Raw genomic sequence first — 27,091 nt, forward strand, 5'->3', positions numbered from 1 at the left:
GTCCTGGGTGGCCCCGGGCCTTGTCTGTGCCTGCACAGGGTCTGGGTCACAGGCAGGGTCCAGCAGAGACCCTCTCCCCCCACCACTGCCCACCCCCAGGCCAGCCAACAGGAGCCACCGTGACCAGTCTCGCCACACCTAATTCCTGAGGGATCCCCAGGGGAAACACTTCAGTCCAGCATCTTTTAACATCTCAGCCTCTAAAAGGTAAAGCGCAGGACGCCTGGGTGGCTCAGTGGTCGAGCATCTGCCTTTGGCTCAGGGCGTGATACCGGGGCCAGCACCAGCCTCTCTGACCCTCCAACTCCCCTGCACAGTTTCAGGGTTCCAGAGAGCACCATCCCATAGATGCAGAGCCCGCTGCTCCTGGACCCTACCCAGACTGGGGTTACCAGGTTTGCAAGTGAAACCACAGGGGCTCCCAGTGAAATCAAGTCCCACATGGGGCTCTCTGCAGGGAGTCTGCTTCTCCCTCTGCCTGTGTCTCTGCCTCGGCCTCTCTGTCTCCCGTGAATAAATAAATAGTCTTTAAAAAAAAAAAAAAAAAGGGATCCCTGGGTGGCGCAGCGGTTTGGCGCCTGCCTTTGGCCCAGGGCTCGATCCTGGAGACCCAGGATCGAATCCCGCGTCAGGCTCCCGGTGCATGGAGCCTGCCTCTCCCTCTGCCTGTGTCTCTGCCTCTCTCTCTCACTGCGTGCCTATCATGAATAAATTTTAAAAAAATTTAAAAAAAAATAAAAAATTAAAAAAAAGGTGAAGCGTGATAAAAAAAAAAAAATCACCCTTTTCCTAAATAATGTTATGGTCTCTTAAGTGAGTGCAGGGACCAATTTTGATTAAACATACGAGTCAAAACACTTAAAAGTAGCATGAGCTATTGAGCTTTGGATCATACATGTCGCAGCGCCCCAGAATCACATGCACCATAAAGAAGTCAACACGTGGGAATCCCTGGGTGGCTCAGCGGTTTAGCCCCTGCCTTTGGCCCAGGGTGCGATCCTGGGGTCCTGGGATCGAGTTCTGCATCATGCTCCCAGCATAGAGCCTGCTTCTCCCTCTGCCTGTGTCTCTGCCTCTGTCTATTGTGAATGAATGAATGAATGAATGAATAAATAAATAAATAAATGTATGTCAACACGTAAACATCCTTCAGGAAAACCAACAGAACCTCCTCCTCCACCACCACCACCCCCCCAACTGGGGACACGTTTTCTGCTGGAGGCTGCTCCAAGAGGGTGCCCTGGTGTCCTGCACGCGGCTTTCCGAGGGAGGCCCTCCAGTAAACATCCAGCACCCCTTTCTAGAAGGAAAACCAGCCAGTTGTTTTAAAAAAAAAAAAAAAAAATTGGTGGGGAAAGAAGGACACGATGAGACTTTCGGGCAGGCAGCACCAGGAGGTAGGGCAACGGCCACCTGGCGGCAGGTGAGGGGCCATCTTCACCAGGCGGCGCCCGAGAGGGAGGGCTGACACTTGGAGGACCAGAGTGCTCCCTCTCATCAAGTTCGTGAAGACCACTGAGTCAGGAAGGAGGAGGAGGAGGAGGAGGAGGAGGAGGAGGAGGAGGAGGAGGAGGAGGAGGCGGCGGCGGCGGCAGCAAGACGTTCCTAGGACCCTCACGGCTCCTGAAGCCAACCTGGGGCGGGAGCAGAGCTCTGGGGGTGGAACCAGGGCGCACCCACGGGCCAGCCTTCTGGATCCCATCACACTGACAGGGGATGAAGACGTGAGCTCACGGAAGCGGACAGTTGGCATCTGATAACTCAATTATCCCAACTTGATCCTTTCAAAGCCTCCTTGAACCTCTGACCTGTCCCAAACAAACAAGGCCTCTTTGTGTCTCTCCTTCACATGGAATGCCACAGCCTCTCCGCTGCACAAAATAACTTTGGACACTCACGGTCACTACGCTTCTGAAACGGATCATGTCACCCACCCAGAAGGCAGCACGGACGCCGGGGAAGGGCCTGGCCTGCGCAGGGGCAGAGAAGGAACAAAGCCACGGGCGGGCCGGCGTCCCGGGGGAAGGAGCCCGCAGGACGGGCTGTCCTCACTGTCCCCCACCCGGCCCCTCCCCAGGGCGGCGGCCTTCCTGTCCCCTCTCAAGGCCTGAGGACACGCCGAGAACTGGCTAAGGGCAGTGCCACGACGTAAATCCACATCAACGACTTGAGGCTCCATCAGAAGGAGAAACCACGGTGATGACATCACAGGGGCCGCCGACATAGGGGAGGCCCCCGCGCGGTCACGTTCTCGCCCCGCAGGGATCACGGGGAGACGTGCTTCTTGCTGCGGGTTTGGGTTGGTTTGTTTGGCCAAACCCGGTGAGACGGCGGCTCCCGGGGAATGCAGGCCGCAGCAGCAGCCAAGGGCCCTGCGGTATCCGCGCTCCTGCGCCCGCCGCCCCGGCCGCCAGCGTCGCACCTCTGGATTTGTCCCTAATCGCCCTGAAACCCTGGCAGGACTTCTCGCTGATAAATGGGATTAGAACCCCTCGTGGGGCGAGACATCCGAGTGCGGCGGCGGCAAACTTGGGCCACACAGGCTGACGTGGACCAGGCCGACGTCTTTACAGGCCAAGAACGGCTCCGACGCCGCAGCTGCGCTTCCGAGTAAGCAGCTCCTCCGAATACGCGCGCCGACCACAGGCGCCAGGGTCCTAGGGCACAGGCCCCCCGCGCCCCGGCCGTCGTCCCTCCCCGCGGGCGGAGCTCTGGACACGCGCTGCTTCCACACCAACGGGGGCCCAAGCGCTCAATGCGCCGTCAGCCCCGAACCGACCCCCACGTGCAGACACGCGCCCTCGTCCGCACGAAGTGCCACGCAGACGCCAGGGCTGTCCTGTGCACACGCATGCACACCTGCACGTCACACGCAGCCCTCACCCCCCACCCCAGTCTTCCTGGGTGTGAGATGTCATCACAAAAGCCCTCGCCTTCCAGGGAGGCAGAGAGCGGCTCACCCATCACACCCGCTGCCCAGCGCGAGGCCCCCAGGCCGCTGGCACATGAGCCACCCCGGGTGTGAGGTCCTGGGCGCCCTGGCACAGAGGGGTGAGGGAACAAAGAGGTCCCGATGGCCTGGGTTCAAATCCCTGCTGCACCCCTGCCCGGCTGAGTGACCCAGGGAAGCTTCTCCGTGTCCCCAATCCTGAGGAATTGCCATATTCTCGTCAGCCCGGGGCTGTCGGAGGCATTAGCACTTAGAGAACACATAGAACATGGGAGCTGCGGTTGCTTTCTTGGTGGTGTCAGGATCGTCACAACGGGGTGGCCACCCCGTCCTCCTCCTCGCGCTTTCTGAGATGGGCCAGGGCAGGCAAGGGGGTGGGAGACACGGCCTGGCCCCAACCGGCCACATGCAGGAAGGTCTCAGGGCCTCGTCCCCAACAACAGGTGGCCCATGAAGAGCCAAGGGGCACACCCGCCTCCCACCAGGATGGTCTCTGACGCCACCCTGGTCCCTGCAGGCCCAGGCGCCCAAGGCAGGCCGCAGGAAGCAGCCCCCTGGGGCCCTTGGTCTAGGGCCTCCCCGGGAAGGAGCAGGCCACATCCACAGGGCAGGGAAAGAGCCCATCTGCTCCCTGGAATCACTCTTGGAAAGTGGGTAACAAAGCAGGCAAACACATCCGTGTATTAAATTAGGCAAGCAAAACATCCTACCTCCATAGGTAGGTTGAGATGAGATAAGCAACCACTAAGTTCAGCCTGCTGGCAGGCGTCAAGTTGGAAGGATGAAAGAACCTGGTGGTGGCTTAGTGAGACTTAGCAGGAGTATCAGCTTACAGGGCAGCGGAGGGTGTCAGGACGAGCCAGGTTGGGGCTCCGGGCCCTCGCTCAGAACACGTGGTGGGGACAACACACACATCTGTCCTGCCTCCGTCATCACACATGAGCTGCCGAGCACCAAGTGCCCAGACGGAGCGAGCCCAGCCGCCTCTCCTGAGGCCCGTGGGGGCCTCGGGCCGCACCCCTGCTTCTAGAATGTCAGCACCCAGGAATGGCGCCAGCCCCTCAGGCCCGATGGTGAATGAGAAGAAGGGTGGCTTGGTCCACAGCCATGGGGCTCTCGGGACACAGAGTCCGAAACGGGCCTAAGGGACAGCAAGGTTTCCAAAAGCAGACACAGGGAGGGACGCCTCCACACCCCAGAGGTCATGCAGCTGCAGCGGTTGCGGCCACGCATGGGAGGAGGGGAGCGAGAACAGAGGGTGAACAGGATCCGCTCTGGAGGGCCCACATCAGGGGGAGTAGCAAGTGGACACAGCAGTGCTTGGAGCGCCGTGACCTGGGGTTACAGGGTCGGCTGCCCTTCAGGAGGATTCCTGGATGGGGACAGGGATAGGACCTGGTGGAGGCACCAACCAGGGGATAGGACCTGGCGGAGGCACCAAATAGGGGCTCTGCAGAAGTCAAAAGCCGCACAGGCCAGGGGCAGACATTGGCTGGGTCATCCCAGGGCCAGGTGCAGAGCAGGGCCCCGTCCAGATGTAGGGGGAGCTCCGTGGGACAGACGCACAGGACCCGGCAGCTAGGCAGGGAGGGAGGCCACGGATGCAAAACAGTGCCCCAGGTCCACATCCCAGTCCTTCCAGCCATTAGGGGAGCCTGGCCCCACATCCAGGCACACGGGCCTGCCCCGGCCTCCCCCTGCTAACCACAGTTCCTTCCACGTTGATTGCTTTTCATTTACAGCAACTTTTAGGAAGATACAAACGTGGCTGTATTTTGGTGGGATTTACAGCTTTGTGGACTGTGGACACTGAGTGATTTTTAAGAACAGCCCCCCAACAGGGAACACACGGACCCAGGGGGGTGGGGTGCGGGGGCGGTTGGAGGGGAGGCCGCTTCTTCAGTCCCATGAGCTTCTGCCCTGGGACGGCAATCTAAGATACGGTGACGAAAATAATCGCTCCGAAGTCACAACAACAGGAAGGCACTTCTCACTGATGCTGGTGGGAAATGCTCCAGGTAGGTGACTTCCAAATAAAACACACCTAGGTTGCTGCTGGTCCCTTTTTAGAGCTCCCAGCGGCCGCAGGCCTGCAAGGACATCTCAGAGCATGCAGGACAGCGGTGGGGGGGACTCAGGAGTTCCAGAGTCTACGGGTCAAATCAACCAGCAGAACAGATCATGCAGGCCCTGGGGGCCTCCCCCGGGGCAGGGGGCCGGGGCGGGGGGGGGGGGTTCAGGGGAGGCTAGCTCATCCAAATGGGGAGCACTGCAGAGATGTCACCTCTGCTTTTTTAAGTGTGTAAGAATAACATTTCTTCTAAACAACGCTTGCCTGTTGACAAACCTGGCGACTGCACTTAAACATATCTTTGGTAACATCTTCGTTTTAAATGAAATCAATGAAACGTCGTATTCAATATTTACAACCAAAGCTCCTCCCCTACAAATTTAAATGCGGGGGGGGGTGGGGGAGCTTTTGGGCCAAATGCTCCATAACAGGCATTTGTCCTGAAACCAGCTACCTCGGTGTCCCAGATGCCAGACCACCCTCTGACGTTAATTCAGCGGACCTTAGCATAAGACACATTCTAACTTAAGGTATTTACGTATTTATTGACTTCTGATGGATGCTCTCCTCCAGATTCCAGTAGAGAGGCTGCAGATAGGACCGACTTGGTCCACGGTTCGCAACCGCTCTGCCTGCGTGACGGGAGGTGAGCGTGTGACCCTCCCCTGGCTGCTCGGAAGGCCAACTACCTCTCGCGCACGAACAAGGCCAGTCGGGGCATCCGCGCTGCCAGGCGGCGCTTCGTTAGGCCATGCCTGCCCCGCGTTCCCAGTCGGAGGGGATGCCAGCGGCTCTCCACAGACAAATAAACAGCAAATACTTACAGGGCACAGCCTTGTAGAACTGATTCCTTAATCAACAGTTAAAGAAGCAAATTGGATTTGCCCTATCACAAAAAAAATTAATTCCAGATTGTCGTTCTGGTCTTAAGTACAAGAAGGTTGCCTTATAGGCTTGGTTGGATAATTTCATTTTAAAAGTATCTTTAAAATTTGACATCCCTTGGGATTTGTGGTTTTCTCCATCATTATATAACTGTAAACTTCTGGATGTTAGAGATTGGATAATTTCTTTCAGCTGGACCTGGCCTCCAGCGCACTTGGACGCGAAGGATGAGCACCAACGGCGCACCCGAGTTACCAGTCGGGGTTACCAGTCGGGCTGAGGGACAAGACGGGTCCCCCCAGCCTAGTACCAGAAGTTTTGCAAGATTTCTCACCTTGATTTTCCTTAACACGTTCTCTTCTCCCTCTGCCATTAGTTAAGAGAATTGTCAGAAATTCTCTTGACAGGCTGCATCTACTCTAGCTAGTGAAAACAAAACAGAAACAAACAGACAGCCTCTTCCAGGCTCTCGGGTTAGATCCTGTTGAGCAGTTGTTCCGTCTGCGCTCCCTGGAACCATATGGTCACGCGACGTTACGGAGGGAAGCTGGCCTTCAGCACCCGACCGTCGTGGGCTGGGTGGGCCCGGCCCAAACTGTAAAACGCTCAGTAAAACCAGCAGCACGCAAAGTGCCGTGTGTGTCTCCACGGGTGAAATATGCCCCCCACCCCCCGACTTTCCCGCCCTGTGCGTGATTTCTGAGTTGATTAACATTTCACCTCTAGTGTTATGTTATTATAGCCTTTATGTTTTAATCCATTTTTTACACCGTGGGAGAAGGAAAAATATCACTATTCTAGTAATCAAGTTATTCCTGTAAAATCCTAAATAAAATGAGAATTTTATTAAAGATATTTATCTTATACAACAAGAATAAAATCAATTTGCACTGCCGGTCCGGCATCCAGTTACAATAACATTAAAATATATTGTTTATGTGCGGGTGGGGCCATTTCTCTTTTCAGATTGGTCAATGAGGAGAACACCACAGTGCACTTCCTTCAGAATATTGGCTTGGTGGCTGGACATGGAGGAGAGCATTTTTATTGTTAATCAATGCCAATCAATTCTGAGCCTTGATGTTAAATAGGGATCAATATCACTAGGCTGCAGATGAGATCTGATTTCAATTGGTGAGCAAACCTGCACAAGTTTTTAATCATAAGGTAAATCAAGACCTGGAACATAAGTCAGATGAATTAATATAGGCCGTGCAGGACCTCTCTTGCCACTGATCCAGCACAAGGAAATTTCTGTCATATCTCATTATCACTCTTAGGGCGAGCTGAAGGCAGCGTTTGGGGAGCGTTTTCCTAGCGGAAGCTGGAGCGCCCCTCGCGCCGCACAGCGAGTCCTCCCTGCAAGTGCAGCCGCTGGTCCGCCGAGTATAGTTATATGTATGCCCCATGAATCTCATTTTATGCGATTAAGATCCATAAAAATTCAATAGCTTTTCTTCTGCAATTCACATTTTACCTGGTGAAATATCATAAGAATTTCATTATCTTTGCAGCTGTTGCCTAGGATCAAGCAAAGGTTATTACCCTCTTCGAAAACACTATAGAATATGTACGAAAATGTCAGGAGAACTGGGCATTTAAAGCTTGATTTTTTAAAAGAAAAACACTGTCTGAAGTTTAGAATAAACTGTACTTGACATTTATGTACCATGATGCATTTCTTGGTAAACTGATTTTGCAAGGAAATTCTTTGAATTCGACTCTGTGACTGGATTGTAAAAGGGAAAGGGAGGACGGGGAGGGGGGGGCCGGGGGGGGGAGGGGAGGCAGGTGGGAGGGAGATGGTGCCGCAATCCAAAACCCAAGCTCTCCCCACGTCAGACTGTATAGGATTTCTTAACCTTTCAGATAACCATCACAGGAAAGATAACTCCGGAGAACCCTAACCGATTGCCATGGCCTAATCCTATGGATCACTCAGGCCCGTTTAAAGCATTTGAAGAAAAATGGCCAGTGCAAAGGACGTGATTGATCAGAAAGCTCCGTAAATCATGTGGATTCGGTACAGTCCTCCGGCTTCCACTGCTAGGGTTCCATCTATGATGATAAATTAGCATTAGATGGAACCTAATGAGTTTACTAAACATTTGGGATTTGTGCTAATAAACTGGCTGGCTGTGAACTAGCAGAAGCGATGAGCAATCCCGGGGCTCCCTCTTATCTCTGTACATGACAGTTAAACCACGCTTCCAATCTGCGATCAATTCATCATCCGACATCATTGTACATTCTTCACAAAAAGATAATTACTGCTTCCCTGGATCAGAACACTCATATTTCCTTGCAATTGCTGGTCTTGATAGCAGACACTGTCACCACTTCCTCCGAGCCCCACCATACAGCTCTATTTATGATCATTATTTTCGCCTAAACAAGCCTTTTTCCTCGACTTGATAACGAAACCTGCTATGATGAGAAGGGAACAGTTACGGCATTGTTTCCTCTGCGGAGTGCTTTTACGTTTAGTGGAGGCCGCTGACAAATATTTTATTCAGGGCATTAGTAAAAGTTTCCACTCGTTAGAAGATATCGCTTCCATTTCCTTCGGAAAAAGAAAAAAAAAAAAAAAAGAAGAAGAAGAAGAAGAAGAAGAAGAAAGGAGAAAGGAGAAAAAGAAAATCCTGCTGCCGGCTCTGATTTGTTAAAAAACAGAAAGGGAACAAGAGTAAAGCAAGTAATGTAACAGGGAATAAATCAAAACATGATTAAAAAGACCGTAGCAGGTTTCAAATCACGTGCCCCTGGCTCCGCTGCCTTCGCGTCGCTGGACCTCCGTCCTCGCCCTGCGAGGGGCTGCCCTGCCGACTGGTCAACTCTGTTTGACCCCCAGCACACGCAATAAATTACCATAACACACAACTCTGAAACAATGTAAATTAGTTACTGCTCACAGTCTAATAAATGGGAACAAATGTGTTTGGGGCTGGAAGGGGCTTCTGGATGCTCTAATTGCTGGGGATAATTATAATGGGGTCTTAGGGAGCATAAGCAGCAGTCACTTGCCATGACAAACACCCCTACCCCGGCAAATGCGCTTCTGACCACGGGACTTGTAACAGCCAACTCGGTTTTTTTCTTAAAGTTAAACGTACTCGTGGACCTTGCTCGAGTCACCATCATGGGCGAAGAGAGAGCCTTTTCAGAACGAGAAGGCGTAGCTACGTGTCACGTTATTCTGAACCGAGGCAAGTTTATTTTTACTGCAAAGAACCTTTTTCTCGGACTGGCGTGGGCTCGCCACACTCTGCGCAAAGTCCAACACAAAAGCTTTGGGGGACCGGCAGGAACGGGAGAGGATCAGCCGTTGGTCAGGGCAGCGGGAGAGAGCAGGGTCTATTTTTGAGCTGCACAAAGGCACACCTCTGGACGGGGGACCTGGACGTTTATTAACTTGCATAGCTCATTTATTTGTTCAAAGTAATGATCTTTGGGAAAAGGGCTGTTATATTTAGAACCTGCTTGTCAAATTTAATAAATGATAGTTATTGCCATTTTTTCCCCTGAAAGCACTTTCCCAGATCCTTCTCACCTTCCCTGGGGTCCCCGCCGGCCAAGGACCGATGGGCAGCCTGCATCTCGGTAACTGATGGCTGCTGCCCGGTGGCCGGATCAGGCCGATGACCTCGGATGGTGGGGATGAGCATCACGTCTAATCCAATCCCCCACTTATTTCCTGACCCAATCTTCCTGATGTCAGAGGACGAATCGCTTCATTGAGAAAATGGAAATGGACGGGGGAGCTCCCTTTGGCAGCGATTCCAATAACCAAATATCAGGCCGGAGAGACAGGAGAGAGGCTGCCGGGGACCACCCCACCCCGGCACACTGATCTGATTTACAAACCTCTCCTAATGTGAAACAAATGCTCTGGGTGTGAATTCATACTTAGCCATAAAACCCTTTCGTTGCTCTGTCTCGTATTAAATACCACATATAACTCTCAGCAGGTTTTATGCTGTGTTTCACTGTCAGCAATGGCTAAAGCTGGCCTAACATTTTGTTTGGCAATTAGGAAAATTTGTAGTTTAATTTATTAAACCAAAAAAGCCAACAACTACGCTGAATGCTGGACTCGTTCCATGTTTATGCCACACTGTAGCATACTTGCCTTCCAATAATTTAATCATTCTCCTTTTATGGCCTGTGCTATTTCAATATCCTAAAGAAGTATTACTTGGGGGAGAAAAAAAAAAAGCCTAATAATAAGCAAAATGGAGTCGTACCACTTAAATAAATTCTTGGTAAACGGTGTGCATTTCTTTGCAAAGGAGCCAACTGCTTAAAATAAAATTTTAAAAAAATGGGGTGGAATGTGCAAACTTCTAAAAGCTATGAGAAACCCACAAACATCCAAATACCCAAACGCTATGTGCTGTGAAAAGCTCACGAGTAAAGGAGCTTACTGTAAACACACAAAAACATTAAAAGAAAGGGAAACTATCACCCAGAAACCTTTAAGAAGGAAAAAAAAGAAAAAGAAAGAAATTCGAAAAGTATCATCTGTGGCCAGGAAGCCACAATAATACACAGAAGAACCTTAAATGTGTACCTGTAAGTGAGAGAAACTAATCTGGAAAGGCTATGTTCTGTATGATTCCAACTACAGGACGTCCTGGAAAAGGCAAAAGTACGGAGACCGTGCGAAGATGAGCGTTTGCCAGGGGCTGTAAGGAGGCGCACAGGGGCGCAGCACAGAGGACGATCAGGACAGCGGAAACTACTCTGCAGGATATTATCACAGGGAATACGTGACATTACACGTTTGTGAAAACCTTTGGGATGTGCAACACCCTGAGCGAACCTTAGGAGAAACTATGGGCTCCAGTTTCCCTACAAGGCGTGGATGTTGGCTCATCAGCTATGACCATGCGCCTCACCAACACAGGATGTCACCAAAAGGGAATACGGGGACTTTGCATTCCCTCCTCATGTTTCTATAAACCTCCAACTGCTCTAAAAATTACAGTCTGGGGGCGCCTGGCTGGAGTCAGTAGAGCATGGGACTCCTGATCTCAGGGTTATGAGTTCAAGCCCCACGTTGGGCCTAGAGCTTACTTCAAAAAAAAAAAAAAAAAACTATTAATTTTTCTAAAAAGCAGTCTCAGGCCTCCTTGGAATCTGTATCAAATGGAAGGAAATGCCGAGTTGGGTGGTTCGTTGGCCGTGCAGGGGTGCATTCAGTGGCCCTGCTCCGTGACCACCTACTCCCCGGCCTCGGTTTGTGTCCTCCTGGCCACGGGATGTCATTTCCAGGGCTGGAAGCTTCTGTGATTCTGAGCCCTGACAGCTTGGGAAGGACATCTGTGCAAACTGGTCAGAACGGGATTTAGGTTACCTGCAGACCACGCCCCCTGGCACCAAAGGTCTTAGAAAAGTTAGGGGATTGATTCTCAGGGAGGACGCCGTCCTCAACAGGCCTGGAGAGAAGCATCCCTGACCCCTCCTCAACGCCAATCGGTTTTGTTGGGCGTTACTGAAAATAACAGGGGGCAGCCTTCCCTCGCGGACCCTCTGTGCAGGCCCCGTCCCCCCGCCCGGGGTCGGGGTGACCCGACCGCCCTGCCGCCACACGCACGCCCCGCGAGGACATGCTGCCCGGCCTGTGCCCGTCATCGAGTCCCAGGCCAGTGGGGTACAGAGGTCACCGGCGGATGGCCCCATAGCTTGGGGGGCCTCCAGACCCAATTTTCAGGGATCCCAGAGCATCCAGCTCGGCCATTTCTGCAAAGGCTCCCGTCTCAGTGAAAACTGCAGGAGAAGGCTGCCGGAGCCCTTGCGGGGTCGGTGGGCCGCAGGTCGAGGCTGGTCTTTCCCCCTGTGGAAAGGCCTCATCCCAAGGGCAAACGTCTCCAGGGCCCCACACGGGCCCCAAGTTTTGTCTGGTGTGAACACGGCACCCTGCCCCCAGCTGCTTTCTGCTGGGATAGAGGGAGAAGGAAAAATATAGGCAATGAGGGAGGAGGGAGGGGGCGGGGGAGAGCGGAGGGAGGAGGGAGGAGGAGGAGGGGGAGGGGAGGGGAGGGGAGGGGAGGGGGGGCGGAGGCAGGGGCGAGGCTGGAGCTGCCCGTCTGGGCGAAGCGGCCTCCTCCCCAGATGTGCGAGCGGCTCCCCTCCACACCCAGCAGAGACAAGCTGGAGCCGACTCCTTCCGTCAGCGGGGCCTGGGCTCTGTGTCCTACCACAACACAAACTCCGAGCCCTTCCTTTCCGCACATGTTAAACTCATTTCCTAGCGAATTACTGGGGAAGCGCGGCGGCCCCTGCGCCGCTGCCCTTCCCGGGCCGCGCTCCATCCACTCCGGCCCCGCCGCCCGCGTGCATTTTGAGCATTTTCTAGCTGAGCAACTTCCAGCGAAGGAATTACAGGGATATTTTTCATGTGTTTTGTTTTGAAAGGGAAAGGGAAATGAGGGACTCGAAACCAACCAAAGTCAGAGTTTCCCAGCACCAGCCCCCGCCGTGCTCCTCCTCGGATTGGCTGCACATTTACAGCATTTATTACGTGGAGAGATAGCGGGCTGTTTTCTGAATAAATAGTTTGGCAAACAGTCCCTCCTCGAGCTTCTACGATTTAACGAACCCTAGTCGCCCCCGAAGGCTGAGCAGCTTATAAAATACAACCCAAGAAACCCTTAACACGTAAAATTCCTCTGCTTATTTTTCTCAATTACGGCCATATTTTTATTTGAGAGCATTAATAACACCGGCATAATGTCTCATTATGTGGACTCTCGACCACAAACATTTTTGGGAGATTTGCTACGAAGATAAACAAACAAGAGGAGCTTGTGTTCTGGCGGGCGAGCGCGAGTGCATGGTTTTCATTTTCTGGAGTGTAAGCTCCCGAAGCCGTGCCAAGTCCAGCCTGAGCTCCCGGAGTTCTCCCTCCCTGGACCCCCACTTGTCAATCACTTCCTGTCGCCAACGACCGTTTCCATCATTAGAGCGTGGGAGTTTCATCTCCTCCAACGTGCCTCCCGATGCCACCGTCAGTTCGAGATCTGATCAATTATTCAGCACCGCTGGAAAGTAACCGAAATCACAGGCCGACGCGAGGCACCGCGAGGCAGCGAGGACCACCGGCTCCTCCCGGTTTGCCTCCTAAATGCTCTGACGAGGCCAGCTCCGCCTGCTTTCTTCGGCGGCACGAGAAGGCCTCTGGCCAGCCCCAATTATCTCCTGGTGCACAGAGAGTAATTATTTGCTTCCTGTAAGCATGCGTAACAGAACCCCGACTTTGGACGGCTTTCCATAAGGTAATCCAATTCATCCAAGCCATCCTAACACAATTACAGGCACTGGCAATATCTTTGCTTTTCACCTGATAAGGCTGCCGCAGAGGCGCGGGATGGCTTGCGTCAACGTACCTCCCGGAGTATAGCTTCTGACAGCCCTGCCTCCAGCCCCTCCCTCCGCCCCCTGCATTTTCATGCCCGGCCTGCTGCCCCGGCTCCTGCTACGGCGGCGAGGAGGCTTCTCCCTTGCAGAAGCGGACAAGAATCAGAGTTGTTTGAGAGTGTTGCGGAAGTCATTACGGCCGTGTGGCTTGCTTTAAAACCCAGCCTTCGCCTGGCGTGGCCACGGAGTCCTTACCCAGGCCAGGCGGCCATAAATCTCCGCAGGCCTCCTGGGCCTAGCGCAGGGACGCAGGCGCTGGGGCCTGGGGGTGGCGGGCGACTGTCCTCGCTGTGGCACGCGGGGGCTGGGGAGCACACAGACCTCGCATGGATGACGGAGACTCGCTAATCCCGGGGCTTCCAGGGAGGAAAACATACAAAGTGGGATCTGTTTCTGGTGTCTCCCTATTTAAGTGAAAGCATGTCATTGTGACTCGGTAATGCAGTGCTTCCTCCCCTGTTTATTTTCAGAAGTTTATGAAAAAAAATGCTGAAAGGATGAATGAGCATGGTGAACTTTTTGCCTCTCCCCACCGGCGTGCCAGGGCATAAAACAGCCATTCACACCTGAGTGTGCCGAAGCCAGATGGGGCCGGTGCCAGGCAAAATCGGAGTCTTTGTAGCCACATCCATTCATCCAAAGTGCGCCTTCGGATTGCCAAATTTCCAGCCACTATCTGCCCTTCACTTGAGTCCCAGGGCATCAAACAGACCCTGAACCAGACACACACAGCCAGCACCGAGAGAAGGCCTCCAGGACCCCCAGGCCTATTCGCGGATAATTATAGTCACATCCTTAAGAAAACCGAGAAGGAAAAATTAACACCAAACTGTACTGTTTTCATCGCGTTATGCAGATGAAATGACACGTTGTCGTTTAAGAAGTTAATAAACAGTCTCCGTTTTGCAGGTTATCCAAATGCTACTGAATAGAAAACCCTGGATCCCTAAATGATGTGTAATTAAAATTATTTTTAAAATCCTCCTTGACAGGCCAGGGCTTAGCCAAAATGTAAATGACATTAAAGAAGACAATGAATTTAATTTTATTTAATGTCCCTTTTTGCAGATCCTCATTTACATAGCATTTTTAACAAAAGCGTTGACCTTATAAATGCTGGCATTTGTACAGCTCCCTCGGAGTTGGATTTAATCACGCTCGTGCAAAGCCATGAGGGAGGAAGCTTTAAGTTCTCTGCTTGGAGATGGAGTAGGAATAAAAACAGTGGGACTGGTCAAATGTTTATCCTCCCCGCTTCTGAAAACAACCTGACAAGAAGATGTAAGGGGCTGGGGAATAGCCCGGTGCTGTTTGTAAGGCTTGGTAATAATCATACATAATCGTTTGGAAATATAGCTAATAAAAAATATAATGAGTGTTCAGCAAAATCGGCATTAGGCCCAAATTACATGATATTAATACTTGAACAGGTGCAGAAAGGCGCTTTAAATGAGGTAAATGAATAAAATGTCCCAGAGCACAACTGTGTGTGCTGACAAAAAGTCAATGCCATGAATAATTCAGTGAGGGGGACTGCCAGCAAAGGTCGGCTCTCTTTGACCTTTGTGACAGGAAGTGAAAGGAAACACTGTTGACTAAAAAAAAAAAAAAAAAAGAAAGAAAGAAAGAAAAAAAAAAAAAAAGAAAGAAAGAAAATCTCCAATCGGTCCTCAGCTACCGTCCTGCAATCACTTTAAAGGTGTAAACTTAAAACGCGTAAATGAATCAAAGCCAGGCTCTGGAGGGGCCAGTGGGGGGGGGGGGGGGGGGTGGCCGAGCTAAAATTGTTGGTAGTTCGAACATCTGACTCAGGACAATGTGAAATCGCAGACAATGAAAGGTTAAGTAAATAATATTTTTCTACAACCCCATGTCAATTATGTATAAAAATCTGAGGTCAGCTGAAAAGTATTTTCAGAGCCCACAGGGTTGAAATTTTGTAACAGCTGTTAAATATGACAAAACTTCCCCCCCCCCCCCCCCGCAAACTAAAGCTATTCCAAACTCTGTATGAAAGAAAATGGGATAAACAGATGTCTGGCTTCCAGACAGGAAAGTAGGACAGACTTGGAATGATAAGTCTCCCAAACTCTATAGACCACTGCCAGATTTACTGGGGAGGGGGCACTGGCTGCCGCCGAGGTGCCAGCGAGCAGGACGCCTGAGACGGTGCCATCTGGAACCGCCCCGCCGAGCACGCTCCCGGCGCCGCGCGAGCACACGGTGCGCGACCCGGCCCGTGGGGACGGTCACCGCGCCCGGCTCCGGCCGCGCTGCAGGTTGCAACAGTTGGACCGCGCACCTCCGGGCCGCTCGGGCCAAGCGAGGGAGGGAGGGAAGAGCGTGTGCCTTCCCGGGCATTTCCAGAAGGCCTGAGGGAGCACACCAGGATGGCACGGGAGGAGGACGAGAGCCAAAGTGTGGTTTTGGTTTAGCAGCTACACCGACATCCTGTAATCATTTACAGCCCTTGGAATGTACGGGTGAAACAAGAGAGATTTATCTGTTCATAGTTGGGATATGTGGACAATGGGTGTTCCTAATGAAGACCATCTGCTTTTGTGTTTTCCCAGAAAACATTATTCCATGAGGAAAGCGATACTCCCGTCCTTTTCAGGAATACCGTAGAAAAATCAGGCATACATACGCACATGTGTACACACGGACACATACGTGTGGGTGCGTGTGCCTGGGCGTGCACACGCGTGCGCGCACACGCCCGTGCCCTGCCCGCATCTGGCTCTCCAAGGGTCACCGCGATGTCCCGTAGACGCTCTCTCCCGTAGGGCCTCTTTCCTGACCACGCTTCCCACTTCGCTGCGCTGCGTTCCCCCTTCTTCCTTCGCCCTCCAAGTTGTTACGTTATCTTACATAAACTCCAGTGTAATTATATTTGTGGAGCTATAAAAAATGGTTTCTCTGGCATTGTTTTATGAGGAAGAAAACAGTTAACGTAAGTGAAGCCCCCGCAATAAATTAAAAGGGTTTGGTAAGGCGGAATAGCCTCACTTTTCCCCCTCTTTTTTGACTCGGGAGGGTCTTCCGTGCCGTTCATGAGTATTTAGTGCTTCGGAAAGATAGCTAAATTGTGTAATTAATTGATTTAAGGCATCGGAGTCTATAGAATGTGATTTCCCTGCCAGAGCGGGAAGCTTACTCCCCTGTTCTCATAACACAGAAAAGCAGCCTCGGCGTGCCGGAAGAGGCTCGGTGCGGGTTAGAACAAATGTGGGCCCATTGATCTCAATTCAGGTTGGAATTATTGGTTTATATCCTCAGGACAAATATGCCTTATCTGGTCAGAACCTGCTAAATGTATCCAAAGGCCACAAGGAGCTGGCGAAGCACATTGTATATAATTCTTTTTTAAGCCAACTAACCAAGTGATGACACTGCTGATGGGGACCTGTAGACTGACTCACCCATCTGATGGGGTATTTTATCCTGCAATACTCAGGAGGGGAGGCAGGCTAGAAACTCAACATAAGCAACTAATTTTAGGAGGCAACGCGCACCCCACCGAAAGGAGTATCGTTACAAAATTGAAACACATCTCGGTGGCCGAAGACTGCCTCTCTCTAAAGATATTGCCCTCCTGTAGGTAGGTGTCTGTCTCTCTCTGATTAACACAACTTGCCCCAGTGAACACGAGATTCTTCATTCTGCCTCTCGAAATATGCCTTAAACTGGAGATTGAGCCAATACGGCAACCATTTCACAAGGATTTACACCAAGCAGCAAAATGCAAAGAGTATTTACTCACGATAAGTGACAGCTCTCTTAAGATGCTAAAAATGTACATTCTATTTGTCATTGCATAAGAAACTGTCCTCACCTTAAAATCCCTAACATGGAAGGTGATTAAAATTCCTATAAAATTGTCATATCTTTGAATTCAGAAGCAGAGCAGATTTTTCATCAATAATTAAGACCTCCAAAGCATTTACGCCAGGCGTAAATGGAGCTGCAATCCTCCTTATTCAAATAAACTTGGTAAACCCATTAACCAAATGTTTTTACATTTTTCCCCTCCCCTCATGCTTCTAGAATATCAAATGATCACACACTTTTCTTCCTTAGATTAGAAAGGTATCAGTAATCTTAGCAAACACTTTAATTAACCAAACATAAGAGAGCATTCAGACATGAATTAAAGAGCACATTTCTGCATATCAAGGGAAGGTATTTCCCATTGTGCGACTATAACTGAGTATTAAAAGTTATTCAGTATCAATAGTCGATAAAGGATGGAGCGTTGCAAAAACCCAAAATGGTTATGAAAGGAAAACACAGCCTCCAAGATGTCAGTTGAACCAGCACGACCACTCCATTACTGTGCCATGCTGAAAACCTCACAATTTAAAAACAAGTCATCTTTTTAGAATGTACCAACATCACAAACTGAAGACAACTCAAAAGAGGACACACTTCACAATCCTGTATCACGAGCAAACATGCACTGCCCCCTCCAGCATCTCACACTCAGACAAGATTCCAAGAGCTGCTCAAACACTTTTAGCCAATCAAAAATAAAATAAAATAAATTCAGTTACAAGACGACGATCCAAGGCTGTATGATTTCCATAGCCACAACACTGAAGACAAATATAATGATATTGATTTTTGTAGTTGGGAGTTCTATAAAGTGTTGAACTTGTTCTCAATTGCCTGAGTGACGGCCACAACTGGTCAGCCCTATTTGATTACTAATAAGAGAGCTGTCCCTTCTGTCAGATACCGAACATTCTCCACTAAGCAAACAGCTATTCCAGCTAGTTAAACATTAGCATTGCTCTCCACTGGTGGCGCATATTTCTTTAGGCTTAACTCATAGAGTTTTCCGGGTTTAATTTTTCAGACACTGGACAGCAAAGTTCACGATCAAAAGATAACTTTGTAATGAAAGCTGCTGAAATTCAACCCCTCTTCAAAACAGTCTAAACCTCTGCTTCACAAAACTGGTGTCATATGTACACGCCTAACATTTATTCGATTTGGGTACCAATTGCAAAATCTGCAGTCAATCACACACTGGGCCTTTTGCTGTTCCCCATTGTTGGAAAGAAAGAATCCCTCCTTCTCCTCCAGGTCACCGAAAGCCACCGAGCTGGGTGAGTGTTCGAAGAGGAGGGTGGAAGGAAGTGTTTTTGTTGTTTCAACTAAAGCAATGCCAAATGCACATTAGCACTATTAGGACTAATGATTAGTATCTTAAAAGGATGCAACGTTGCCCAAGGAATATGATAAATAGCAAGATGAAGAGCAGCAAATGTAAAGAATGCATACAGCTAATCTAGTTATGGAAATTAATGTTGGAAAATGTAACCAGCATGTGTAATTAGTTTCAATTATAACAACTTTGGTTTGTTAGTTACATATTTGCTACTTGACATAAAACGACAGCCACAATTGGAAAAAAATTAGGAGACATTTTGCAACTAATTGAGAGCAGATTAAATTCATTCTAACACTGGGCAACAATCACAACAGTCACACCACCCGAGCCTCAACTTCAGCTATCATCCGAGATAAAAATAATGCAAAAATGAAATACTTGTTAACAAATTAGCAAAAAGCATTTTATGACATATCTCTGGGTTTAAAGCCAGAAACTCTCTAGGCATAAAGTGCTCCTCACAGTGAGAGCAGTGGCAGATGAAACCGCTTCCCTTGACAACTCGCAAGCAATTACTGAATCCCCACAGAGCGAGCCACCAGGTTTCCAAGTCAACCCACCTGTGCATGATAACACACGCGGACAACAAATGGTGCAACGCACAAGATGAGCTCCACACCAGACTCAAAAATACGGAGCAGCGACTGGAAACCAAGCAAAGCAAAGGGTCTGGTTGTTGCTGCGGTTTGTTTTTGAGAAATAAAGAAGTCATCCTTACCTGTCAATGATTACAGGGTCTGAGGGCGTCTCGTTTCTGTTGCCACAACTTTTCTTGTCACAGCACCGGCTGTGGAGTAATTGTAAACAGTGGTTTTAATATGCATTGCGTCCTTTTATGCCCGACTTGTAGGGTTTTTTTTTTTTTTTTTGAAGTCTGACACTAAAGCGGTTGGAGTCGAGAAAACAAGTTCTCCCACCACAGCACTTTGGCAAATTTAAACCCAGTGAGTTCATGTGCTCTGCGGCTAAACTTATGATGCAAGTTTCTGCCGGAAGGAGCAAAGTTGAACCTATCTGTTACCCTAGGAGGGTGATGGAGCCACTATATAAATTCTGATGCTAAAATATGGAAAGCATGTTGTCGGTGTTTGTCTTTGCAATGAACTGAGGAGAAGGGGAGGCAGGAGGCTTGGGAGTAACTTTTCACAGCTCCGGCTTTTGTTTACCTCTAATTGTCAAGCTGTTATTTCTGGAAAAGATGCAAGATGCCACCTTCAACCAATATTTCTTTTGGGCATTTATTAATTATAACCACAAAAGCATGCATCAATCTATCAGAAACTTCTATTGTTCCTTCTTAAGCCTACCTTACCTCCGTTATTGAAACTTTAATTAAAGCAGAAATGAAACAAAAATGTTATGCTTCTTGCATTTTAAAAAAGCATACTTGTATAATGGTTACATGTCTAAATTAGCTAAATTAACACCATATGGTAGGCAAAGTATATAAAGCCTTTTAAAGCTGACAGCTAAAGTGATTAAAGAAAGTCTACAGTCTTCCACTTAGAGCTTAAATCACATCTGTGCGCTTTCTATGTTAATTGCAGTACATGCAGAAGTGGATAATAAAGAAATTCCACTTTATTGGTTGTAATTTATATTTATTACCTGATATGAGAAAAAGTCAGCTTTTGTATATTAGTGCTGTAACAATATGTCTGCTCAGAAATGGCATTTAGGCAATAGGCATCGTAGCCAGGCAGAGTATGCCCCTCAGAGTCTGCGGCCTGCTACTGTAGCCTGGAAGCCTGCAAAGCAGGTCCTTATTCCTTGCAACTATATTTCACATGCCGCACATACAAAGTCAATGATGCATTTTTATTTGCCATGTAGGGGTGAAACTCTTGTGGTAGTTAGAAAAAAAACAGGTGGGAAATTGCTCTTCTGACAGAGATCTCAAGTAACGCGCACACAATCTAACAACAATATGAACGATGCATCGCTGCTCTGGGGAAGAGGTTAACTGACAGAAGCACAATCCAATTCTCACATACGCGAGCTCTATAATAAGTACAAAAGAGTTTCCTTTTTTATCAATAACAGACAATTGTATAGCTCAGGATGCGAGTGCTTGAGAAGGAAGTAGTAAAATGATTTCCGAGTGATCTCTGACTCCTCCGGCATCGGACACGGAGGCATCACCCGGGACCTGTTTTCATTTTTTGACTACACTGCCGCGACACGGCCAACATATTAATCCGCTCTGCTGAGCAGCCGGTCGCCTTGGTCGTCTTCACTGGGGGGAAATGAGAGCGGGCTCCTCGGTGGCCCGGCGCGCGCAGACTCGGGGCGATTACATTTCAATCGATGCCCTGCCCGAAGTTGGGCGGGGTGGTGGCGCCTGGATGCAGCGTCCTTTGTAGACGCAGCTGGCGCCGAGGCCACCCGCGCCCCCGCTGCCCGCGCCCGCCGCTCACCTGCACATTATCTCGTGGGTCAGCAGCACGCGACACATCTCCGGGTTCTTGTCCTGGCCCTCGTACACGATGGCCTGCGCGGGGGGGACAAGCAGAGGCGGGGGTTACGCGGCGCCCGTGGCTCTGGCGCCCAGTCGCCCCGGGCGCTGAGGGTCTGGCGGGCGGCAGGTGCACGGCGGCGGCGTGCGAGGGGAGGCGGCACGGCCCGGCCAGGCCACCCTCCCGGGCAGAGCCACGCCGCAGCCCGGCCAGGCCGAGGCGGCCTCCGGTGCCGGGCGCCCGCCGGGCCAGCGCGGGGCCTCGGGGTCGAGAGGGTGCCGGCCACGCTGGGTCCAGCTGGGGCAGGGCTGGGGGACGAGGAGGCCCGGGCCGGGGCGCAGGAAACGAAGGGGCTCGAGGCTGCCGGGCCGCGCGTCCTTGGGCCATTGTCTCCGCGGAGTTCCAATCTGCGTGTTGCAAACGGCCGACCAGAAGGCGCTGCGCCTGCAGAAGCGGGGAGGAGCCGCCCGGGCGGCAGCGTGCTGGTGCAGAGGCCCGCGCGCCCCGGCCGCCGGCCTTCCCAGGCCAGGTGCCCGCGGCCGGCCAGCCGCCCGCCCCGGCGCCGCGCGAGCTACCGGCCCGCCCTGCCAGGCCCCCGGCGGCCGGGCTCTGAAGGCGGCCCGAGGCCTGAGGCCCGGGGCCGGGGCGCAGCAGCAGCAGCAGCAGCAGCAGCCGCACGTGGCCGCCCAGGCTCCGGCGGGAGGGCTCGGGGCCCCGGGGCGCCCAGGCCCGCGCGGCCACGTGCTCCCCGCCGGATGATATTTGGAAAGAAAGTGCTAATGGCCAATCTGGTGTTTATTTTGAAACTGCTAACAATGATTTTTCTCGGGTAAAAAGGCAGTGTCTGCGCACACGCTCGGGTGGGTTTTGAGCAGAGGCTCCGCCAGATGGTGCGAAGCCCTAGGTGCGCTCACGACCGCGCTCAGCCCGGCTCCGCCGCCGGGAAGCCTGGCCGGGGGCCGGGGGAGCCCGCTCGGCCGCCTGCGCCAGCCCCACCGCCGGCCGCGCGAAAGGAGAAAAGGGGTGGGGGGAAAGGTCACTGGGAGAGGGGTGGGGGGCGGGGGCCGCAAGTTCCCGGCAGAAAAATTCCACGGAAGGGGGAGGGGAGTCCCCTCTCCAGGTCCCTCCCCCCACCGAAAATTATCTGGAAATGACTTCCAATCTCCTCGGGCACTTCTAACACTTTCCCCTACTTGCAGGCGGACAAAGCCCTTTCTCCAGAAAGCCCGGGGCTGCCCTCTGGGAAGAGGGCCCCGGTCCCCGCGAGCCCCTCTGCCCCAGACTCCCTCCCGATCTGCTGGGAACCGAAGAAGTGATGGGTGTCGCCGCAGGCCCGCGGGCCGCCTGGGGCTGCAGGGCGCTGGGCCCCGGCGGACACCAGCACTTCTGGGAGCTCGGCTCGACCGACGATGGATCCCCGTATTTATATTTGATTTATTTTTTATTTTGTAGCACAAACAGAAATCCATAAACTGTCGGTTCAGCGCCATTGACTCTTTGATCAGTTACTGGGCTATTTCTTTCCTCCCCCCCCCCCCACATCCCCGTCAGTGAGAGGAGATTAAATGCCTTTATTTTCAGCACTGTTCATGTTGCAAAGGTACAAGGCTAAACGAACAATAAGAGTACACTTAAAACGAAGCCTCCTCCTCCTCCAAGCAACAACAGAGAAACTTAGCGCTGCCTACATCAACCTCTTAATTAGACCACTGCGGTTTCCGACAACATTTAGCCCTTATATACAAAGGAAATAAAAGCGCCCTGCCAACCAGCAGCCCTAGATCCAGAGGCTTCTCTGGATCCGAGCGGAATAATTACCGAAGGGCATGCTGCCTCCGTCTTTGTCAGAAACACGGTCGTTTACCTGTGAGATCTGTTTTACTCTGAGAGAAAAACCACGCTTTTACGCTGCAGACATTAAAACCCCACTCGCTTGTTGCCCAGGGAAGGACCAACTTTTTAAAGGGGAAGTAAAATCCAAAAACTAATTGCTGTGCAGAGAGTGGGAAGCAGGCAAGCGTGCTGGGCTGCAGGAAGCTCCAAGGAGTTCTTTCTCACTTGGCTCACAATTCTTAAAGTTAGCATCAAAAAACGAAGGCGCTGCTTTCATTTCTAAGCCTGAAGCCCACCTTGGAAGTACATTTTAAATCAATCTGTGCGGAGTGGGTTTAATGTTCGCCTTGAACTTTCCCCTCCCCCAGTACTATTTTAAGAAAATGGGGGGGGGGGGGAAATAGTCTCGACAAGGACTACACAACAACACACCACCCTGCCCAAAACCAGCCAGAGACTGCACAACGTCAAAAAGCAATGAAGCGCTTTTTCTGCACTTAATCACATTACTGATAGCCAATAGTTATCATCGGAAAAGTTGACCAAGACAGGTTAAATAATTTAATAAGGAACTGCTTGTAATTATGTTATTTACAAGGTATGACAGAGGGTGGGATAGGGGGCAGAAGCTGCTCCCAGAGCAATGGACGGGTGTGGGTGACCTCTGGAGCTGGGAGTTTGAATTATGGAGAGGGGAGGCTGAGAGGTGAAGACGCTCTAGCGGAGAACAAGGTGACTTTTCACCCCAACACATTTCACTTTTAAATCCAAATCAACGTCTCGCGTTACTAGACCATCACACTGGAAAGGAGAAAAAAATGAACTAATCAAGCCCAACTCAATGGGCTTTGGGAGGGAGTTAGTTGCCTTTGTTATAGGGGGAAAAAAAAATCAATGAAATGATTCCAAGCAGAGAAGAGAAACATTTAAGAAATATACGAGAGGAGAAGCCTCCTGAAATTTTTCTGTCCAACATTAATTATCATAGCTAATTAAGACAGAATTTTATCCCAATCACACGCCATCTAATGAAAGCATAGATGTCCTAGTCTAACGACAACATAAACTGTTTTACCAATCGCATCATTCATTCCAATAAATATGGAATTCTCATTAGTATGTCAAGGAAACTAAATGGAAAGCAACTTCACGAGATCCATTTGTCATTGGCCTCATGTCCACCCCAAGACAACCCAGCTGAGCAGTGCGAACTAGTGCAGAGGCTTAAACTTTCTCACCTGTTTGGTCATGGAATCTATGAGGCGTACATAAAGATCCTGCTCCGTTCTGACTCCTGAAAAAAAAAAAAAAAAAAAAACAGGGACAAATTCTCATCAGGATTTTAGCGAGGGCACCTGGGGCACAGGAAGTCGGTAACTCAGGACTGCTGCCGGCGGTGATGCAGCAAAACTTAAGGCATGCCCTTTTTCAAAGGCAAGGAAAGAGAGCCCCCAATCACTTCTCCTTCTCTGGGTTTCTTTTCTTAGGACTGTCAGGGTTTGCACTGAAAGGTGCAACGAATTTGCCAGACTGAGGGCAGGCCCGGTTGCCACACCAGTGGGCCCATGTGGTCCTTTATTTTTAGAAAACAAGAAAGCACCCCACGAGTGAGAGTTTGAACTCTTTCTAACGCGCCTCTCGAGGATTTAAAAACAAAACAAAACCAAACAAAACAAAAACAAAACTCGGGGGTTGGGGCGGGGGGAAGGTTGGGCGGGAGGAACTTAAGTTCCGCTCCGTTTAGGGAGCTCCCCACCCCCATCTCGATAATTAACATTAATTTGCAAAATTGAAAAAAGTCACTTAAAAGTGATGCTCTGCTGAAGCCTCCATCGATCCCCTTTTTACTTTTCTGCTCCGAGCCCCACCGCTTAATCATGTGAAGTGCCATCGACTTATTGATCGTTTATGTTTTGTTTTCCCTTCTATGCCATGAGAAGATTTCGTGTTTACATCCGTGTCATTTTAATCTCAAAATCTTTACGTCCCTTGGCCGGCTCCGGGGGGGAAGGAGAGGGAGCCCGGGCAGGGGCCGGGCGGGCAGGCGGCGGCCACTTACCGTTGCTGTACAGCAACTGGAGCTTGTAGTGGATGCCGTTGTTGGTTTTCTCGTTGTTGGGCTCCTGAAAGCAACGATAAATAATTGCATTTAGTGCGGCGGGCGTCCGGCGCCGTCCGCGGCCTGGCGCGCGCAGGGCAGGGCAGGGCAGGGCAGGGCTCCGGGCCCGGGGGCGGCGGCGCGGTGGTGTCCGTGTCCCGCTGCAAGCCCGCGGCGTCCTCCTCGCCGCGAGTGGGTCCGGGGGTCCGGGGTCCGGGGGGGGGGCGCGCGGGGAGGCTGCACGGCCCCGGCCGGGCCCGCGGCCGCGCGTGGCGGGGGGCGCGGCGGGGCGCGCAGGGGGGCGCGCGGGGGAGCGCGCAGGGGGGCGCGGGGCGCGCGGGGCCGGGCGGTCCCCGCCGCCGAGAGGGGCGCGCCCGGGGCCCGGCGGCCGCCTCGGGAGCGCTGGCGGCGGCGGCCGCGCGTCTGCACTTACTTTCTCTTTCTCCACAAAGTCCACAAAAGCGGTCCTCTCGATCTCCACCGGCTGCCCCTGCCTGTCGTAGAGCGCCAGCACGAAGTGGAAGAAATTGGACTTGCGGAGGTTGGAAGGCGGCTGCTTCTCGAAGTGCGCCCGCGCCAGCCCCACGCCGCTGCGGGAGGAAAGAGAGCGCGGCCCGGTGAGCGGCGGGGGCGGCGGGGGCGGCGGGACCCGCGGGGGGCGGCGGGGAGCGGCGGGGAGCGGCGGGGCCGGGGCCGGGGCGCGCGGCGCGGCCGGTACGTACCTCTGCGCGGCCGTGTTGGCGTCCACCACCCCCGCCGTGTGCATCCACGAGCGCACCGGGTTCATGCCGCTGCCCAGCGGCTCCTCCTTCATGGTCGTCCCCCCGCGCGGAATATTCTCCTGGATCCCAAACATGAACCCTGCTGGCGGCGGCCGCGGCGGCTCCGGGCCGAAAGCGCTTCCGCGAGCAGCGGCGCTCGGGGCTCGGCGGCAGGCGGCTGCCCTGGCCGCGCTCGCCCTGCTCGGCGCCCGCAGGCACGGTCCGGCCGGCCGCCGGCGTCAGCGCGTCCCGGGCAGGCGCCACATGCACCGGCGGCGGCGGCGGGGGCGGCGGGGGCGGCGGGGGCGGCGGGGGCGGCGGCGGCGGCGGCGCAGCTCCGGAGCCCGAGCGGGACGCGGCGGCCGCGGCGGCGCTTGTTGTTGTTGTTGTTTGCAGGCGCTCAACGTGGTGTCATCCTAGCCGGGCGGCGTCCGCGGCTGCAGGGCACTGCGGGATCGCCCGCGTCTGGCGCGGCCCGCCTGCTCCAAAGACAAATAAGCGGGGCACTGAGCGCCGCGGCGCGGTCCCGGGCGCGGGCGGGCGCGGGCGGGGCGCGGCGGGGCCCGGAGCGGCGCGCGCAGCGGACGGAGGCGCACAAAACTCAGCCCTCTCTCCCCGAGGAATGGACCCTTTCCCGGGAGCCAAAACTCGGAGCCCCCGGGAGCGGCGCTGTCAGAGGGTGACGTCGGGGGGCGGCGCCTGCGCCATATATGGGAGCGGCCGCCCCTCGCCGCGCCCCTCGCCGCCGCCGCCGCCGCCGCGCTCGCTGACTGACTGCCTGACGGCGCCGCGAGCCGGCCCGAGCCCCGCGAGCCCCGCGAGCCCCGCCGCCGCCGCCGCCGCCGCCGCTCCCGCTCCCCGCGCGCCCGCAGCCCGGGGGCTTCCCGCTCGCCCCAAATAAACCCCGACACCAAGCAAACAGCCGTGCGTGCGCGGCCGCCTCCTCCCCAAACCAGCCCCGCCACGCGGTCCAAGCACTGTCGGGGGGAGGGGGAGGGGGAGGGGGGGCGGGGATGCAGAGGGGGCAGAGTGCCCAGGCGCCCCCCAAAGTTGCCCCAAACGCATGCAATAAACGCCCCGGGCCGGCCCAAAGGGAGAAGCGGGAAGACAGACGCAGGCAGGCAGGCCGCAGGGAGGGGGCTGGAGGGGCTGGAGGACCTGGAGGACCTGCAGGGGCTGGAGGGGCGAGCCACCCGCTGCTGCGGGGGATGGATGGACGGATGGATGGACGGACGGATGCACGGACGGATGCACGGATGGATGCACGGGGGGCGGTGGAAAGGGCAGGGCTCCCTCGCCAAGGCGGGGCGCGCAGACCTCAGGCTGCGGCTGGGGGGCCGCGCTGCCCCCGTCTGGGCCTCGCCCGGCGCCGGCGCTTTCTGCCCCCGCGGAGGCCGCCGAGTGCGGGGCTCCGCACCCACGTCGGAGGCGGCCTCTCCCGT

The 27,091-nt window shown here is 53.0% G+C and overlaps 1 protein-coding gene across 14 annotated transcripts in view; it reads right to left on the reverse strand.

Moving 5' to 3' along the window:
* Positions 1–25,808, reverse strand: part of EBF3 (EBF transcription factor 3) — a 117,225-nt gene extending 91,417 nt beyond the window's left edge. For 5 of the 14 annotated variants that reach the window (XM_035707794.2, XM_025467652.3, XM_025467655.3 and 2 more), the window contains exons 1-6: positions 25,611–25,805; positions 25,322–25,478; positions 24,850–24,913; positions 24,029–24,084; positions 20,919–20,992; positions 19,220–19,288 (exon numbers count right to left, since the gene is read on the reverse strand). In XM_035707794.2, the coding sequence (XP_035563687.1) occupies positions 19,220–19,288; positions 20,919–20,992; positions 24,029–24,084; positions 24,850–24,913; positions 25,322–25,478; positions 25,611–25,744 (554 nt within the window). In that variant the 5' untranslated portion in view covers positions 25,745–25,805. Of the gene's footprint in view, positions 1–19,219; positions 19,289–20,918; positions 20,993–24,028; positions 24,085–24,849; positions 24,914–25,321; positions 25,479–25,610 lie in introns of all 14 variants that reach the window. The other 9 variants (XM_025467660.3, XM_035707796.2, XM_035707795.2 and 6 more) reach the window with 5 other exon arrangements.
* Positions 25,809–27,091: the final 1,283 nt, after the last annotated feature.

This window comes from Canis lupus, chromosome 28, assembly GCF_003254725.2.
Source record: "Canis lupus dingo isolate Sandy chromosome 28, ASM325472v2, whole genome shotgun sequence".
Classification (NCBI taxonomy): domain Eukaryota; kingdom Metazoa; phylum Chordata; class Mammalia; order Carnivora; family Canidae; genus Canis; species Canis lupus.